This window comes from Eleginops maclovinus, chromosome 5 (genome assembly GCF_036324505.1).
Source record: "Eleginops maclovinus isolate JMC-PN-2008 ecotype Puerto Natales chromosome 5, JC_Emac_rtc_rv5, whole genome shotgun sequence".
NCBI classification, from domain to species: Eukaryota; Metazoa; Chordata; class Actinopteri; order Perciformes; family Eleginopidae; genus Eleginops; species Eleginops maclovinus.
Window position 1 is genome coordinate 186,221 of NC_086353.1, and position 17,134 is coordinate 203,354.

Genomic DNA, 17,134 nt, shown 5'->3' on the forward strand with positions numbered 1-17,134 from the left:
GACTCCCTCCCTCAGTCTTTGTTGTGAGTTCGAGTCAAATGATCAACAGCTCAGGTCGACCCACGAATAAACCGACCAATTACCGTCTCAACCTCAACAGCAGACGGACAGCATTGTTTGCAGTCAGTCCCGCTTTCCTCTTTAGAGCCAGTCAAAGTAGCCAGGGCCAAGGTCACCTAAGCCGGTCTTATCGGAAAGTGGATGGATTCCCTGTGAAGCCCCCGGTTAGACCGAAACAAGTCACTCAAGGGCAGAGCAGCTTTGAAGGTAATTTCTTCAGGCAGAGCCGTCGAAATTAAGTGGTGACAATCTGTTAAAGAGTAAAATGTACTCAGGAAGTGCAAACATCTGCCAAGGTAAATGCTAATCGATGTATTTATGTGCCTATACACCGAGGTAGTGAAGGCTAGTTCCTTCGCCTTTTCAATGCCATGCTAATTGGTGAACATCAGCGCTTGAATTTCGGGAGGAGGTTGTCATCAAACTCGGTAATGTGGTTACTTTGCGTTCATTTCTTTTTCATTAATCAAGGTCTCCAGATGAATTGGGAGCGTTAACGTTGCCAGAGTAGAAAGCCTAAACTGTATGTGTTTCACTGTAGAAACTCCAGCAGAATACAACTGTTTTTGATATTTATATATACTGTATATAACTCATAGTCAAACACAACAGGAATCAGGATTGGATACTGCTCGGCAGAAGTAGAGATATGGTCATTACTTATGCCATGACATTAAAGCTGACCAGGTATTTCCCTATATAGCTACTCAGGTATTATGATGGGTTGTCTGCTTTCTTATGCTCAACCACCTTCTCTGTAATGATTGCCTTGTTCATTGGTTCACTGTGCTTCTTGAAGGATGATGCTTGTGCTCTGAACTGAGCCTTTCAATGGTACTTTCTCCAAGTCTGCCTGTTCATTGTCAAACGAATGATCAAGGGGATTAAGATTGAAGGCCATGATATACAGCCTGAGATGAGGGTCTGACTGCGAGGCACTGCAATGAAGAGGACATATGGCTCTGCCTACCAATAGTTTACCTTCAAAGAACACCTCTGCTTACATATTCGTTTGACTTGTTCAGCAGCTGACCTGTCATTGTGTTCGTAAGGCATCTGAAAAAATAGCCGGTGTGAATTAAAATACATAATTGATAACTCAAGATGTAAGAGAGAGCTTTGAATGACGCCCTGGCTCGATCTGTTTAGCCCTATAGTGGAAAGCAGGACCGTCCAACCCTGTCACACTACAGCACAAAAATACTTCAAATTGCTCCAAACTGCAGCTTCTGAAATGTATCTGATGTAAAAAGGTATATATCTTTCCTACAGGTTTACAACATAAATATATTATTCTGTTTAGCAGAATGCACAACTTTGTAAGGGGATATAAATGTACCGGGGCAAAGTTGGAGATTAAAATCCTAAGGGACAATTTGTTTGATTTCCTGTATCGCATAACATTTGTCCCCAGACTCCCATTTTCTGCACCGATATTAAAGTCCAAGAGAAATTTCATTAAGTAACGATCACAGCCCGGGTGTAATGTACCATTAACTTGATTATGGTAAAGGAGAAAGGGGCAAAAGGAGATAGGTAGAGGAATGCTTCTGGGTGTACTCCTGCAAGTATGAAGCCAGCCTCTGCCTGAACGATGTGGTAATGTTTACAGCATTAACACAAAGTCCATGTTTCCACTGCAGACCTCATTGTACAGATCCCAAAGTTAATTTACACAAAAAGGTCTAACTGCCATTCCCAGGGAACCATTGCCAGTATACAGGTTGGTATGAGGTGCAAATACATGTCCACAGGGAGGCATTCGAGAGGGTTGCTCTACGATCTTCCATGACTGTTCATTTGCTTTCCAATAAGCCCAAACTTGAAATGAGAAACCAAAGTTGGTAGCAATGAGTCCCCGGGGCAGCCAACAATACCATCTACAACAGTGTAAAGAAAACATGAATTACTTTGAGGTGTATTGAAACTAACTCCACTAGTTCTCAGATAAATAAAGAAGCTTGTAGCCTACTCATCAGAGTTGATCCGCCGAAAGTACCGGTTCTTCACAAACACCATGATCGTGAATCAAGCTCTTAGACTCTCGGTGACCTCGTCTTGGGAAAACAAGAGCCCCAGTGAATGGGTTTATTGTTTAGCTCGGAGCCGACACCATGCCTGATTAGCAGTACCTCTGGGACTCAGGACAGAACGGGTTGAATCTATTCCTCAGACACCGCCACAAGTTGTGACATCTCCATTGTTTCCTGGCATGTTTTCCTCTGGAAACTGTCAGCGATTCCATCACATTGATTTATCCTTGTTGTTAATTGGCGAGACTGGAGAGAAGACACACACATAATCCCTCAGGTACAGTATCCGTACATCTGTCAGTCTCAATTTGTGGACTCTGGCCCCTGAGGAATGGAGTCAGACACCCATCATGGTGAGTGAGAAGGATCAAACACTTTGCTGACAAGTTAAAAACTTCTCTAGATGATAAGAGAGTTAAGAAAAAGACTGTAAACATGGGATAGGAGCAGGAGCAAGGCTTGGCTTTGTGTTCAAACAGGAGTGTAATGAAGTCGAGAAACAGAGCAGAACAAAATCAAGTCAAATATAAATTAAAAGGAGGATTGTTCAATTTGGAACGCATGTGAGTAATGATCTACAGCAAATTGTGACAGTTAGACACGCTGTACTTGTGAATAAGTGAGCTAATGTTTGTCCTTACATCTAAGGGAAACCCCACAGGGTATATGAAGGTACCCTCAGCTTTATCCCCACATTCTTCCAAATGAAGCCATTATTTTTTTTAAAGCTTCCAACCCTGCATAGCCTGTGGTAGTAATTTAAAACTAATTGATTGGTTATTCCTTGGACCTAACACGTAGGGGAGCTGCCAGAGGATAATGAAAAATGGGCCAAACTGGAGAACAAAAAAACTGGGCTCTTCATAAAAATGGAAGCTGTCCAACCAAGCCCCTTAGGGAATTTACTCTGTGTTTCTTTATTTGCTCCAAAATTAAGTTCTATTGATCTGATAGCAGAGTAATGATGCCCCTTTGACATCCATTGTGAGCGCTAGTGGGTCTATTGGATCGGCTGCCACAGATGACATAGAGAGGTCAAACTCATTACGAAACAATAGAATATGAAGAGCGTGAACAATACGGAGAAAATCAAAGCACGATAATAAGGTCGGTACATAACATGTTACCCCTCAAGGTTCAAATGTAGTTTTGTTGGCTAAGGTTGGGAGATTTCTTCAGAACAACAATACCTGGTTGCACAGGGGAAAGGCTTCTCTATGATCTGTTTTCACTAGGACTACTTTCTACTTTCATGCGACTTCACAACCGATTTATCTCATGACCTTCTTTGTGGAGCTCTATTCTGTAGACAGAGATCTTTATCTGTCGAAGAAGAAATGCCACCTTCTGCTTTCCCTTTCCTCTTCAAACTTACACCTCTAACAGCGGGTAAACCCAAGTGGAAAATCTAATAGAAATGCATTACTTCCAGGCCTAATAGACTGGTGCATCCAGATCGATCTGACTCAAATGGGAATAAAGCCCAGGAGGTTAGATCCAAACACTAGCTCACCTCGGCCTACTCTGCGTCACGGTGAAGCATAAATCTGACCTCAGTTTTTCACACTGAGGGTCATTCCTGTCTGCGAGCCGCAACAGAAAACGGTGAACTACGGTTAAACATCTGATGTGGTAGGAAGGACAGGAAAGAAAGACAGGCCGACGAAAGCAGCCATCATTAATTTCAATCAGGCTCCCAGTCTGGCAGAGTTAATAATATCAGCATGCCCTTCTGACCTCTGACGGTGGTACGACATCAACCTCCGCAAATTACTCATTAATTTAGCCCATTAAGTTGGACAGAGGTTGCGTGCGTGGGAAAAAAACATGGAGGAGAATGAATTCATTAGATATTCTAAAGATAATTTATACCTTTTCAATTGAGACGTGACACATCAGAGAAAGAGAGGCCAGGGGGCGAATAGGAATGCATTTATGCTGATCCAGAGGGAATGCAATAAGGTAATCGCATGAATGGTAATTACTTCCATTTTGGTTATCTAAAGCACTTGTCTGGACAGCTTCTGTGCCACTTGTGTATCTGAATGCTCTGTTTATGAATGCAAACGAGAAAAAAAACCAGCTCACATCAAGTCTCCTGTTTGTTTGGTTATCATTACCAAGCCCTGCTCCTGTTTGTCTTAACAGATTTCACCCAAACAGTCAAACTCAAATATGAAATAATAAACCGGGGCAGTTATGCTCTTGGTTCTTGGGACAACATTATTCTCTTTTAACCGTACAGCAAATTGAGTAATTCATGAATATAACAAAACAACTGTACCTCCAAATGGCACTTTGGTCCATAGCAGGTCCCACCCAGAGCCAAGCAGGGTCATATAAAGATAGTGGCGAGTCATCCAGTCTGGGGCAAAGTAAATCCCTCGCTCCTTCGCTCCACTTACCATCTATTGTATGTCACTGTGTATCGCAGGGAGTATTTGACATAATTTAAGTCTGTAAGCAGCCTTGCCTCAAGCTGATACAAGGACCCAATCTCCTCTCCAACGCTGGCATGTTCAAAATGAGATGCAGCCAAACCTCTAACCTGCTCTCTCTCTGCCTCTGCTCCTAAATGTGATTACAGGGGTCTTTAATATATGAACTAACACCTGTCTTGCCAACCTCCACAACCCAACCTACGGAAAGTAATTTCAGCATGACTTGCACTTTTGAAATGTAAATGTTTTACCTTATAGCTCCCCCTTATCAAACGAAATGATGCTCCAACTGAAAATCAGAAATGGGCCTGGGGAGGTTTACTTCACACTATCTAGACAGACAGACATGCTAGGCCAATCACATTCATGTACACACACACACACACACACTCCCCAACTGGACTGTTATCTATATGCAAAGCATCTCCACTAAGCTATCCATTTTGCTACCGTAGACGGGCCTGAGAATAATAGAAGACTCTGCCCTAACTGTAAGCCCCCACCCACACAATCACTCACACCAGCATGCACAAACTATATACATGCCCACACACCAGTGAACATCGGTAGTGAGGTGTTTTGAATCGATAAGCATGCTCAACACACCCCCTCCCCGACCTATCCTTACAATGGCTAATTGCCGGCGAGAACAATTAGCCCGATACGTATCACTTAATGTCCTCCCCCAAAGAGGAAGATTCAGGCTACTCTAAAACAAGCGCACCTAATTCCTCATCCTGCTCCGTCCCTCATTATCTCCCTAAATGATACTTCTATAGGAGAGCAGGTGTTGACAGTGCATTGGAATGATTATTTTGTGAATGGCATTTGGATGGGATTAGGGCGTGGGTGGGCGGGGGGGGCTTAAGTCATGAAAGGGGGGCTGCTTCTGGTGAAATTGCCGAGCTACAGTAAGTTCCACTTATGAGGTAGAAGACATTCGCTTGTTACCACCTTTTCTTTGCTCATTAGTGGGGATTCGACCGGCTAAGGGGGCCTGCGAGGACCAAAGTGCCCAGCATGAGGTAGTTTGGTGAACAGCCTATTGTACGGGGGAAATGTCAGTTTCAGAAACAACCTCTCAAAATGTCAATGGATTATCATGGAACACATTTTTTTTCAAAACACCCAGAGAGAATCCCTCTTTAACTCCAGCAGGGGAATGAACCATTTGGCTGGACACCTCAGAGTGAGCGCCATCAGCTTGTGTCTTGCTACATTAACACGTGATCCCCTTTGTAAGTCTGCTGTTGGCATCGAACGTCACAATCTCCCTTACAACATTCAACTTTGCTTTCGTGGCTCACAGCTTCTGCTGGGCAGAAACCCCCTTCCAGTAGTCCAAAATATCGTGAAGGTCCTCATCCTTGGCAAACTGCACCTTCTTACGCAGGGCGTGGCCTGCCGCTATATAGGATGCTTCCTCTCTGGGGCTTTTCTTGTAAGGCCGGAATCGCTCCCAGATCCGCAGTGTGCTCTCAGACGAATACTCTGGACTGGAGGAGTAGCCAGAGTTGTAGTTGTGGTGACGGGAAGGTGAGAGCTGGGAGTAGGTGGCTGTGGCATCCCTCTTGGTGCGGCCCAGTGGTTTGAGGAATGACGCCTTTTGGGCCGTTAAGGGTGATTCGTTGCCGCCCTCGTAGTAGAGTGCAGGAAAGGAGTGGCGGTGCTCAGAGCCGTGGTAGTCTGGCTGAACCTCCAAGTGGTGCTGCTGCTGCTGCTGCTGTCCTGGGCCAACCACTGCACCCCCACCTCCACCTCCGTTCCCGTTATTACACCCCATCCCGCCCCCGTTCACACTCACTCCACCACCATTTATGTTTCCCATCCCATTTCCGTTGCAGCCCCCCACTCTCCCACCTCCTCCACTTCCACCCCCTCCACCACAACCCGCAGGGCTTCCTTTTTCCATCGGGTACTTTGGAGGGCTGCTGCGCTGCTCGGGTATATCCACGCTGTACACCCTGTTACTCTTGATTGATCCCGCCGCAGGGTTACAACGGTTCTTCACCGCAGCAGTGTCAGCACTCAACTGCCTCTGAATGGGCCGCACTGCATTGGCTGGCGGTGGGTCACGGTAAGGAGGGGAAAGGAAACCCCCACCGCTTATGCCAGGTCGCTCGGATAGGGGCATGACAAGGGGCACTGGAGCCATGGAAGGCGGGTGAGGGGGATGTAACTGAGGATGGGGCTGAGGGTGTTGCTGAGGATGCTGCTGAGGATGTTGCTGTGGGTGAGGCTGAGGATGTTGCTGCGGGTGAGGCTGAGGATGAGGTTGGGGGTGGGACTTTGGATGCACCTTTGGAGAGGAGGCCATGATCTGATCGCCAAGGTGCCCAGGAGATAAAGGAAGGAGGTTGCGCGGGAGGGACGCAAGGCAAGTTAGCGGCTGAGAGTTGGACACGGAGTTGGCATTGTCAGCGGTGGTTACGACACTAGCACAGGCATCCAGCTTCAGGGCGTCAATGCAGTTGTTGATGATCTGGTTGACCTTGTCCACCTCCTTGGCGATGGTGGAGATCTCTGATGCTGAGCCACGGCCATCATCATCCGAATCCTCCCGAGCCTCCGTCCCATTCTCAGCCCCACCTCGCATATCCACGACTGCTTCCCCTCCCATCACTGCACCTCCAGCTCCCACCCCTCCCTCCCTGCCTTCCACTGCCATCCCCGCCGTCCTCACATCAATGTAGTTGCCCTTGCCGCCCATTGCCTCAGAAAAGGCAGTGGCCATTTTTTCTACCTGCGGCAAGGTGGAGAGGCGTGAAGTACTGGTGTTGGCTGATCCGTGGAGCATGCCTGTGCTAGAGGAGGCAGACGGGGGCAGCTTGCTTCCTGCTCCACCTGAATGGTGGTGCTGGTGGTGAGCTTGCTCCTGGAGACGCTGCATCGCACCCGGGTCATTGGCCACTGCAGCAGCCGCCTCCGGACCATACCTGAAGAATGACAGATTTATTATCTCACCTCAGATTGTTTACTTCATTTTGCAAATTATCCTTAAGTTGAACCCATTACTTTTTCATTGTTTTCAAAAGTTAATTAGATTTGTTATGTCCTTTCAGCGATGCCACGGAGCGACAGAATCCTTTCCCGTTTTAATTAAAGCTCAAAGAAATTATAAAAAATAAGCATGGCCCAGAGCCTCAATAAAGTGTGTATGAAAATTGGCTTTTTCAAGACAAAACAAAACAAAGCAAGAAACAACTGATTCCCTCAGACTAAACTGTTCCAATGAAAAACAATTTTAGCCAGGGGACACACAATATTGTTTCTGTTGTGGCCAACATATTAGATGCAATCACTGTGTAGTGTGTGTTGAGCAATTTATTATCAGGAAACAGGTTTATAATGTGCTCCATAAACACAGAAACAGAAAATGTTTTCCTGTACCTCATCTCCAAAATAGTTTTCTTCACGCTTATAGCTTTCTTCTTCTCCTCCTGGATGCGTCTCCGCCTGAGACAGTAGTAGACTAATCCAAGAACAATGACCATGCCAAACAGACATCCCAAGATGGTCATGATGTAGTGGGTAGTTGTAGACGGATTGGTTTGTGGGTCCTCTGACCCCAAAGCTCGAGTGGTGAAGAACAGACAGGTGTGGTTGTACCGCTTGGATTTGCTTACAGACGCCACACAGTAACTGTAGTTTGTGTGTGGTCTCAGTTTGTCCAAAGTGAGTATCTCCCTCTTCAACTTCAGGGGCTTGACGTCTGCGACTAGGGTTTGGTTGTACTGGGAGAGGATGTACATCTTACTGTATGGTCGTGGGATCTGCACCAATAGAGAAGCGCTATAGAGGGAGACAGTTTGAAGCTTCATGGAAATCTGATGGTTATAGGTGGGGTCAGCAGTGGACGATATGGTTGGTCGGGGGTACGGACCTTGATCTGGGTTTTCAAAACCCATGCCTGAGCCATCTTGATCTGGTGTTTGTGAGGTCATCCCTGGAATTATCACACCATCACGGCACATGGATAAAAGGGTGTAACGGGCATTCTTTCCGTGCCCGGGCAGCGGGCTCAGAAGAGGATAACCATTCATTTCCAGAGGCGTTTCGCACTGTAGACGGTCGTAGGTGTGGGTAACATTGTTGAACGCCTCCAGCCAGGTCAGGAAACTGTAGAGATCACAGCCACAGTGGAATGGGTTTCCCGCCAGTTCACACACCAGCAACCTGTTGATGACCGTGAATGTAGACGGGTCAAGACGGGCCAACTTATTGGAAGATAAGTCCAGGCTGCTGAGGCTGGGGCACTCCCAGAAGGCATTGGTGGCAATGACTTCAATAAGGTTGTGTTGCAAGAAGAGGCATTGCATTCGACCCAGACCTCTCAGCATGCCCTCAGTCAGGTTAGTCATCTTATTGTAGCCAAGCTGGAGAACCTGAGGCACAAAGACAAAGTGGACCTTTACAGTGTTATTAAAACCAAACCAAACAAATCCAGTGCTAATCATTTGGTGGATGTTTATGGTTGTCAGCAAAGAAAGGTCCCTTTGAACGGATATCTTTTATCAGGGCTAGAGCTCTTATTGAGTTGTATTTCTTTGAATGTAAACAGCTGTTTAGGTTTTCAACAGAAACCATATGAAAAGATGTGACACAATGGACTTTGGTTAAATGTTTTCAGATAATATTCCAAGCTCAACTCGATGAAACCCTGACCCTACTGCATTGTGTAACAGAGAAAAAGCTGTATTAAGTGCTACTTATTTGATCAAATTCAATCAAATTAATGGTGCAAATAATTCCGTTAACAAGTATTTAAATAAATGAATATAATCAAACTAAATAATAGAGAAAGAAATGAAAACAACATGCCACAACTAGATTACACAATACATGCTTTGAGGGATTTAGCACAGACCTGAAAACAAATAAGAAATCATTCAACCACGTTTGTATGAATGTATGATCATAGGTTATTTATCTCCAATTTCAAACAAATACATAAAGAAGTCTGTGTTGTGTTTGGGCTGCTGACCTGCAGGTTGGACTGTCCAGCGAAGGCTCCGTCCTCGATGTAGCTGATCTCGTTCTTGGTAAGATTGAGGTCAGTGAGGTTTGTGAAGCGGTACATGGAGGTAAGGAGCACAGCCTTAAGTTTGTTCTCGTTCAGCCTCAGGTCGTGAACCTACAGGAGACAAGAGAGCAGATTCGTTTCAGGTAATACGTCGCTTCCCTGGCAGCCATGGGGGAAAACTTTGCCAGAAATAGCTGCCAAGAGCATATTACACCTCCAAACACGCAGGTTTGCCCTCCAATGAATAATTTCCCTAATTATACATCTGGTCAAAATGTGTTTAGTTAATCACAGTCTGTTTGTAAGGAGCTGAATCCCAACTGAGAAATTAAGCAGAGGTAAATGTTGAACCCAGGAGTGGAATGTAGTTGCTTGTTAAAGAGGCCCTTTCTCTGTCCTCTATTGTTTTACACAGGTTTGTGTGCATGTAAATGGTCTTCCCTCCACATACTCCCACACCTCCGTGCCTCAAACTCGTCTATTAGACTCCTTTGTTTACGTAGTGACATCACTTAGTGGTTGAACAATCACAATGTTTTTCTGTTATGCAGCAAATTGAGTAACTACTTATTTTTCCAATATGTAAAAGCATAACCAAATAGCAGTAGCATTCTCAACTGGTCCAAGCATGGAAGTAAAGGACAGACTTGAAATATGGAAGGTGGACTGCTACTTGGAGAGATCCCAGTTCACCTCCTAGGCCCTGCTGTGGTGCCCTTGAGCAAGGCACCGGACACCTCTAACCCCCCCTCCCCATTGCTCCCCGGGCGCTGCACGATAGCTGCCCACTGCTCCTAGTACTAGGATGGGTTAAATGCAGAGGACCAATTTCACTGTGTGTGCTCTGCTGTGTGCATGTATGTGACTAATAAGAGGGTTTCCTCCTCCGATTCTATCTATCTATCTATCTATCTATCTATCTATCTATCTGTCTATCTATCTATCTATCTATCTATCTATCTATCTATCTATCTATCTATCTATCTATCTATCTATCTATCTATCTATCTATCTATCTATCTATCTATCATCTATCTATCTATCTATCTATCTATCTATCTATCTATCTATCTATCTATCTATCTATCTATCTATCTATCTGTCTATCTATCTATCTATCTATCTATCTATCTATCTATCTATCTATCTATCTATCTATCTATCTATCTATCTATCTATCTATCTATCTATCTATCTATCTATCTATCTATCTATCTATCTATCTATCTATCTATCTATCTATCTATCTATCTATCTATCTATCTGTCTATCTGTCTACCTGTCTATCTATCTATCTATCTATCTATCTATCTATCTATCTATCTATCTATCTATCTATCTATCTATCTATCTATCTATCTATCTATCTATCTATCTATCTATCTATCTATCTATCTATCTATCTATCTATCTATCTATCTATCTATCTATCTATCTATCTATCTATCTATCTATCTATCTATCTATGTATCTAAAGGACATGAATCAAACACAAAGTTCTATATATGCTCCTTTCATTTGTTGTGGTTATGTGTGCACCACAGCTTTACAGTTTAAAGTTTAGACCTACTTGGCAATAAACTCTATTATGTTGTGCTCCTGAAACAAATCAATTAAGCAATACTCTTCTATAATATCACTGTCACATAACACTCACTATCAGTGGACACGTGAATATAACCTTTGATAACAAAAAGCAAATCAAACATTATAAATATGGTGCTACCATCACTGCCAGACGTATCGCCTCTATCAGCATATCACAACCATCACACTACAAACCACAATACTGACTCAACAGAAAATTCAATTTACTTGCAGCTTTGCAAAAAGCCACTATCACTATGAATGGCATTTGCTGACATCGTCATAACTCAGAGTGCGTGAAGGTTTTAATAGAGGTGGCTGGTGGTTTAAAGGCCCGCAGATAGATACTGACCGTGCTGTTGATGTGCTGGGGGATTGTCTCGTACGGAGGTTGGTTCTGACTGCAGATAGCCAGCCAAACGTAGCCTTTATCCCCCTCTATGAGCCAGCAGTCGCCTTTCACCGAGGCCGGCATGTGGAGGAGCAACAGTGCAGGGAGCAGGAGGGACAGAAACAGGGAGGACAAGCGGTGTCTGCTGGCCATGGTTTGGATTATCGAGTGATATCGCCTCAGCAGAAAGGAGGAAAAAGAGAGGAGTTGAAGGGAGGCAGCGAGCAGCAGTTTCAAATCAGGAAGGGCTGCTGGTCGGGGGCAAATCTAAGTAGAGAGGAAGGTGAACTGAAGGGCGTCTTCACGGTGATTAGAGCTGAGCTTGCAGCATGGCAGCAGGTCCTGTCCCCATTTTAGGTGTTCCACGTCAAAGGGTTTTGGAGACTGTCACCCCAGCTGCTACTCATGGCCTCTGACAAGCGTACGTCTTGCAAACAGATGAGGAAACACTCCCTGTCAGAAAGGCAGAGCACCTATATAACAGAGAAGGGGAGAAGGAGGGGGGGAGACAGAGAGGGGAGGGGAGAGTATTAACATGAATAGTGATGATGATAACAAAATGATTAAGAGCATGCAGAACATTGTAATACAGTCCACAAATCCCCAGATAGCTCCTTTTTCTGAAAAAAAAGGAGCTATATGAATCTAATACCCATGCTACACAATCCCTTCAAGGTAATGCGCCCTGGGAATAAATCCATTAACTGTCATGATTATTTCATTAAGCCTCAATAAAGCCCAGAGTAATGTATATTTTGACTTTTCAGATTTAACCAGGGTTTTTATGTTCTGTAATCTTTCATGCTTATGGAAACAACAGCCTTATATGAGAACAGATTGCAGCTACTCCGCTCAGATATTAGCATATGATGCACCAATAAAAATGGAAATTGCCAAGAGTGTGAAAGCAACACCTCTTTCCTTTCATTGTTCGCCAGACGTTCTATTATTTCAATTTTGGAGGCGCAATAAAACATGTAATAGCTGCTGTTATATAGGGGTGACAAGAGGAGGATGGGTTAAGTGGGAAACAGAGGAGGGCCGTTGTAATTTGCATGTTTTAACAGGATACTAACTGACATGAAGCTATTTACCTTTTCTCAGGGGATTAACCGTGGATTAGGCTCTAATCCAGCATAACATATCTCATCAGAACAGCTCCACTCTGCTTTTAATTTGTTTGCAAAGTTTGTATTGCCTCCGGGGAAAAGTTATCTAACCACAGCATGAGTGACTGGGCGTTGATGGCATAAAACAAAACAACAACTGAGGAATCCAACCTTTTTTTAAAGGGCTTTCTCTATCTCAATTCCAAATGAATTCATACTGCTTTTCTTCGTCTGGCTGAGAAAAACCTGCTGGAAGAAACGAAGCAGTGACATGGTTCAACCCAATCTACTCAGAAATAATGGAAGCCAACTTTGGACGGGTCTCAAAGTGGCCCTTCCCTAATAGCCTGTCTTCGTCCTCCTCCTCATCTTCCTTGTCCCCTGTCCTGACTTGCACCTCAGTTAGCCTCCCCAGTCACATCTCATTTCTGCCGCACCACACCCAGAGCAGCCCTCAGTCCTCTCTTCAAATTGTTCCATGAAATTGATATTGACAATTCAATTCCTCCACCACAGGCCTTCAATTTGCCTTTGACACAGCGCTGTTGTCATCCGCATGTGTGTGTGTGAAATGAAACACCCAGAGAAAAAGCAATTTAACTCTATGGAACAACTGCTAACGTAACCTTGATAATGATCAAAGCCATCCATTAATCAGCTCGTGTTTTCCGCTTTGAAGCAGATGTGTTGCGCTGATTGACCACTGAGAATTAGACCACACGTGTTTGATGTGTGTATTGTCTTTCATCTTCTTCCTTCTCACACTTTAAAGACAACTTGGTTTCTTGTATGTTAAAGGTCACGTACTATACTCCATTTCAACAACATCTTACAGGTCTCAGATATATTCTAAGCATGTCTCTGATTGGCTGAAACACCAAACAGATCATCCCATAAACCCCTCTGCTTCAGCGCTGTTCCAAAAGTGCTGATTCTGTCTCTGTAGCTTTCAATGCTAATGAGGCGCTGCTGGCCACGCCCCTTTGCAGAAGTGTTTCTGAGGGGATTCAGGTAAGAGGGGGGGCGGGGCTTACCGTGGTCGTTTTGTTTTTTTGCTAGTGCCGTACAACCCTCAAAATACAAGACGACGTCAACTGTGAACCGGAACCTAAGTCATCAATGTTTGAAGGGTTTTCAAATACTTGGATCAGGAGGGAAAGACGAAGAGCCCTTTTTTGCTGAAAGTTTCTGAGTGTATATTAAAGACATTAAAAAGTGCATTTTGCAGAATAAATGTAGTGCTTTGATCCTCCATATCGTTGTCAACATTAAGGTTTAAGGGAATGTATTAAAGTACCTGGCCCACTGGCAAGAAGATTTTGGAAACTGCAACAAAACCCACATTCAGGTACTTCCCCTGTATCATGGCCCCGCCCCTTTTTGGGTGCAAACACTCGCTGTCATTTGTCCGAGGTTTTCGCCAATTACTTCAGAAATGTGAGAATATGGTTTTTCTTCTCCTAAGAGCCCAAAAACAATGGTCAGTTACACAACCAATTACAGCCTTCATACTTCATTAGAGGTCACTGATTGGCGTAGATTTCCTTGGCTCGCCAGTGTTTTATATCTCAATGTAGCATCTACGGCATATTCACTACTTGGCTTTATACCTAACAACTGTTTACTTCGACCATTGACGCCATTAGCCTCATGTCGCTGTGCTGGAACAGTTTCCAATGACTGACGGTTCCATCGATCACGTTGTTGGTCCGCTCTGTAGACGGCCTGAAGCCACTGATTCTTTCTTTGACCATCCTTTTTAAAAGATAAAAGTCAAGAAATTTGCACCATTGGATCTTTTTTGACGTGGAATACATGACAGCAGCTTTAAGGGAAGCTACAACCGATTCTCGCCTGGTGCCGATTCTTTGTTTTCACCGTAAAGTGAGCGGAGACGGTCATCTTGCAAAGCAGTGACGTGGCGCTTCTCTCATCCATCAGCAGCTCATATTAACAGCACATCTGATACGTCATGGCTGCTAACCCGACGTGGTTTTTACTCTGAGTCGCTCAAGCCTAATTTCACAGCTGGTTGTTTACTGCCGAGTCCAATCACAACAACTAAGACTAAGTATTTTTTATTAATAATGCTTTTATCTATTCTTCCTTCTATTGTCCCTTTCTTCCTTCTGTCGGCATTGTTTCAAACCTATCTCCGCTGCCTTTCAACGACAAACACAAACGAATAGGCTTCACCGCCAAAACACAACCTGACACCTATTGTTTGCTATCTCCTCCCGCCTCTCTGCCTTCACCACATCCCCCGCCATTGATTTTATTTTGACAAGAAGCCAGAGGAAAGACAGCCTTATTTTCCCCGCTCCTTTTTCTTCTTCTTCCTCACGGCAGGCTCTCTTTGTGTTTAATTATTGTCCCTGATAGCTCGGCTCTAATTAAAGCTTTGGATCTGACAAACAACACTAATGATGTCAGGTCACAGAAACAAATGGAAAGTTCCCAAAGTGAGCCCGGGAGGATCTGAGGCGCCTCTGAGACAATACACTCTTTATGTGTCTTTGTCCTCATTGGAAAATCACAGAATAAAGTAGGATTTAACAGATCAGAGGGATGTTGGAATTAATAATCTGCATCTTTTATGACTGAATGTCTTCTCCCACATTCTAACACTGGATGAAAGAATATGTACAATCATATAATGAGTCAGGGTTTATGCATAATGAGGGTTTTTACAATAAAATGGCTTTGAATGTTCAATTTATTTCAGTTAATAGAAACATTTACTTGCAATAAAACTACAATAGCATACTTATAATGTAATACCAACAACCTCCAGGCACTGTTTCATCGACACAAGAGTCTTTCTTTCAATTTCCAAAGAGGGTTCAGGTTAAGAGACAGTTTGATTAATGACTCTGTTTGATTGTGTTTTAACATAGCCCCTCGTTCAATTAACTAAAAATAAAGATTTTCATATTTTTTAAAGTAAATCCCTGGGACAGAGAGATTGACTGACACAAAGACGTGAACACCTTTTGTTGAGACATATCGTTGACATGATCACTTGCTTGCTCATAGCCCCCTTCCTTTTCTTAGTCCATATTACCTGAACTCCATCCACCCGTTCAGTCACGACACAGCTATTATGGGCCTGATTGACAGCACAATTAACAACTTCATTAAGCTTCCAGAGGGAGTTTAGTATAATGTAATAAAGGTGTGAAAGAGGGACTAAATTAACATGTGGAGTTACAGCTTTTGCTTGAAAGTGGACAATGAGATAATGTAGGTAATGATGAGCCATGCGAATGCGGGGGCCTTTAACTTGGGGTCAAATGATTGGTCCAAACCATTTGGGGACAAAAACATTTAACCAATTGGCAACTGTGGATCAACGGGCATCTACCAACTGGCCTGGAGGCATGTCTACTTTATAGAAGTGTGTGAAAGTCTGTAAGGATAATAAGGATGCAGTGTTTTAATTTAGGGCTACAGTGGGTACGGGTTGCTGCCATCCTTTCTGTTCCACAAGTTTTGAGGAGGGTACAACAACAAGCAAGGCAAGAGTAGCACAGCTCCCGAGAGGACCAGGCCATGAACCCTTCAACTGAGTGAGACAGAAAGATAGACCGCAGTAAGAAACAGACAGTACAGATAGAGAGGAGTGCTGAGGAACATGACAACCTACAGATTTTGTCCACAGTTTGTCAGTGAACCAGTCAAGCGGTCAGCCAGTGATTCAGAAATCCAACAGACCATCCAGGGGATCCGTCATCAGTCCGACAGCACAAAGATAAGCTGGCCTTTCAGTCTCTCAGAATGTCAGCCAGTCAATCAATCCAGTCCTTCAGTCAGCAGCCCCAACAGCCTGCCAATTAAATGCCTTCCTATTCAGACAGACAGACAGCAGGCGAATCCGTTGAGAGGACAACCGGACATTGAGTTGTCTGGTCAATCACCCAGGCAAGTATCAGTGTGGGAAGCACCCCCCGAAATCAGCCCCTCAGGAGGGGAGCCAGGTGTTAAACCTCACTTTTGTAGTGTTCAAAGATTGCTTCCCTGTCCAAGTGTGCATGATCTATGGGCCCCAATGGATGCGGAAGATCCAGGGATAAAACCAGGTATTTTTCGTAAATTTAGTCAGTTCATATTTGACTTCACGCCCCACGGAGCAGCTTTCATCGAGACAAACAGGACCCCACCTCACATCCAGTTCTCTTTACGACGCTCTGGACTTGAAACTTAATATATGATATATGCCTGATAGCGTTATCTTTGCGTCCTTGCCAGCTAACCTGCGAGCCTGCATTAATGTTTCCTGAAATCCATTTCTCTTGTCTCTCTTTTTTCCTCTCAAGCTTTCCTGAGGCTGCAGCACTGCTCCGTCAAATCCAAAGTCCTCATGTTCATGTATGTATTTCTGTCTTGCTTTACTCTCCATCGCTTTATTCTTTGTGTTAGTGAATGTGTTTATCTGGCTCTCGTACGTCCCCTGGTTTGCATTGACACACTTCCCTTTCTTCCTTTTTCAT

General features: G+C 44.1%; 1 protein-coding gene across 1 annotated transcript; it reads right to left on the reverse strand.

Annotated features, from left to right (window-relative positions):
* Positions 1–5,837: 5,837 nt before the first annotated feature.
* Positions 5,838–11,688, reverse strand: LOC134865055 (protein phosphatase 1 regulatory subunit 29-like). The gene is made up of 4 exons (XM_063884445.1): positions 11,497–11,688; positions 9,519–9,668; positions 7,925–8,919; positions 5,838–7,470 (listed from the first exon to the last, which is right to left on the reverse strand). The coding sequence occupies exons 1-4, from the start codon at positions 11,686–11,688 to the stop codon at positions 5,838–5,840; spliced, it is 2,970 nt and encodes a 989-aa protein (XP_063740515.1).
* Between the last annotated feature and the right edge of the window lie 5,446 nt (positions 11,689–17,134).

Excerpts from the sequence above, each read along its gene's own strand:
- LOC134865055 (XM_063884445.1), bottom strand. The coding sequence starts at position 11,688 with ATGGCCAGCAGACACCGCTTGTCCTCCCTGTTTCTGTCCCTCCTGCTC. Across the intron at positions 9,669-11,496 it reads CCCAGCACATCAACAGCACG|GTTCACGACCTGAGGCTGAA; the intron begins GTCAGTATCTAT and ends TGTCTCCTGTAG. Across the intron at positions 7,471-7,924 it reads AAAACTATTTTGGAGATGAG|GTATGGTCCGGAGGCGGCTG; the intron begins GTACAGGAAAAC and ends GTCATTCTTCAG.